At 62.2% G+C, this 1,744-nt stretch overlaps 2 protein-coding genes across 2 annotated transcripts in view; one reads left to right on the forward strand and one right to left on the reverse strand.

Annotated features, from left to right (window-relative positions):
* TMBIM1 (transmembrane BAX inhibitor motif containing 1) overlaps positions 1–1,738 on the reverse strand; it is a 2,826-nt gene extending 1,088 nt beyond the window's left edge. Inside the window, exons 1-9 of the mRNA XM_005415990.2 lie at positions 1,704–1,738; positions 1,520–1,602; positions 1,386–1,450; positions 1,221–1,274; positions 1,056–1,106; positions 857–896; positions 684–721; positions 397–484; positions 189–284 (exon numbers count right to left, since the gene is read on the reverse strand). Of these exons, the coding sequence (XP_005416047.1) occupies positions 189–284; positions 397–484; positions 684–721; positions 857–896; positions 1,056–1,106; positions 1,221–1,274; positions 1,386–1,450; positions 1,520–1,602; positions 1,704–1,734 (546 nt within the window). The 5' untranslated portion in view covers positions 1,735–1,738. The remainder of the gene's footprint in view (positions 1–188; positions 285–396; positions 485–683; positions 722–856; positions 897–1,055; positions 1,107–1,220; positions 1,275–1,385; positions 1,451–1,519; positions 1,603–1,703) is intronic.
* Positions 1–1,744, forward strand: part of PNKD (PNKD metallo-beta-lactamase domain containing) — a gene marked incomplete at its 5' end in the record, with an annotated part of 13,177 nt that overhangs the window by 1,972 nt on the left and 9,461 nt on the right. The gene's annotated exons all lie outside the window — the stretch shown is intronic.

Below are 1,744 nucleotides of genomic sequence, written 5' to 3' on the forward strand. Positions count from 1 at the left end.
CGGGTGCGGGAGCCCCCCCTGCCGATGCTGACACCCCCTCTCCCTGCAGGCAGGCTGCCTTCCACGGCTGGGACCACACCCTGCCTCCTGCAAAGGGACCACCCAAACCCCCTGCCGGCCCCAGCCCTGGGGACAGCCAACCGGGAACGCCCAGGGCTCCCCACAGCCCCTCTCTCCTTCCCACTCACGTATTTGAAGGAGAGGACGATGGCAGTGATGATCCCAGTCACCATGACCACGATGCCCAGCACGCAGAACAGCCCCGGACACGATGTAAAATCAACCTGATATGAAGGGGGACACACAAATGTCACAGGAGAGCCCAGGGCGTCCCCACTGACCAGCTCCCCACGCCTGGCCCATGGAGAGCAGGGCAGGGTGCATCCCGCTCCTTGCCTTGGTCTGGAAGCAGAAGATGGTCACAACGATGGCCACAATGGCGGTGATGAGCATGGCAATCAGGACAGCTTTCGTGTTGTACATGCTACAGACAAGAAAGTCACCTCCCACTTCAGTATCCTCCTGCTACAGGGGTGTTGGAGACCCTCCCTCACAGCCCCAAGCCCTGAGCCCAAGGGACTGGAGCATCCCCTGGCTCCTGGCAGCCTCTCAGCTGAGCTGGCAGCATAGTGGGGGACAGGAGGGACCCCAGATTCTATAACCACAGGGTCCCCAGGGCATACCTGGCAATCGTGCCCGTCATCAGCCCCATGGCCAGCGTCTGTGGGAGAGAAGGGTGAGCTCACTAGGCTGCCCACCTGCCCACATGCCCTCCTATCCCTCCCAGCACACCCAGGGGGAGCTGGGGTGCCATGGGGGCACCACCAGGACCCCCTGCCAGTCCCAGCCCACTCACAAAGATGCTCAGCAGGATAATATTCCAGGGGAAGCGTCTCCTGAGGATGAAAGAGGAGAGAGGTAAGCTAGTGACAGCAACCATATCATGTCCCCTTGGCCCCCACCACCCAGGGGCAGCCCCAGGCAGGAACCTATCTTGATGCTCTGGAGACACCCCCCACACCCACACACCCACCCTGGGGGCCCTAGGGGCTCACCGGGGACCCTGGCAGCAGGCCAGCACCAGGTAGGTCACCAGGAACACAGCACTGCAAGGAGAGACAGCAGGTGTGAGCCCCACAGCCCCCACAGGATCAGCCTGGGAGGCTGGGGCGGTGGGGGCACGAGCTGGGGGGACACGGGCCAGCAGAGCCCCTACTCACTATGAGGCGTAGTAGACGGCAGCATTCCTCTGGACAAAGGAGCGGACAGGGTGGCTGTGGGACAGGAGGGACAAGTGTGAGGGAGAGGGGACAGCAGCTACTGTCCCCTCTGAACACCCCCGAGGAACGCAAGCTCCTCTTTTTCAGGAGGAACCCTCTACTCACACAAAGGTGAACACAGAGATGATTCCCACCGTCACCAGGAGCTGCAGGGAGATGATGGCATAGACCTGCAAGAGACAGGGGGGTCAGCACTTGGCCCCCAACCCTGACAGGGGCCCCAGTCCCTCGGGACTCACCTTGCGGATGAAGGCGTGCCGGACTTTCCTATCATCCCAGTCAACTGTTTGGAAGGCAGAGCCATCCCCAAGGCCGTTGTCACCTGTGGGGGACACCCCCCAGCACCAGGGTCAGCCATGCAGCCCCTCAGAGCACCCCTGTTTCTAGTGCCCTCCCCCAAATAAACCAAGGTGCCCCACTTACCGAACCGCATAGGCATGGAGGGCATGGCCATGCCGGGATGC

The sequence above is a fragment of the Geospiza fortis genome, unplaced genomic scaffold (genome assembly GCF_000277835.1).
Source record: "Geospiza fortis unplaced genomic scaffold, GeoFor_1.0 scaffold112, whole genome shotgun sequence".
NCBI lineage: Eukaryota > Metazoa > Chordata > Aves > Passeriformes > Thraupidae > Geospiza > Geospiza fortis.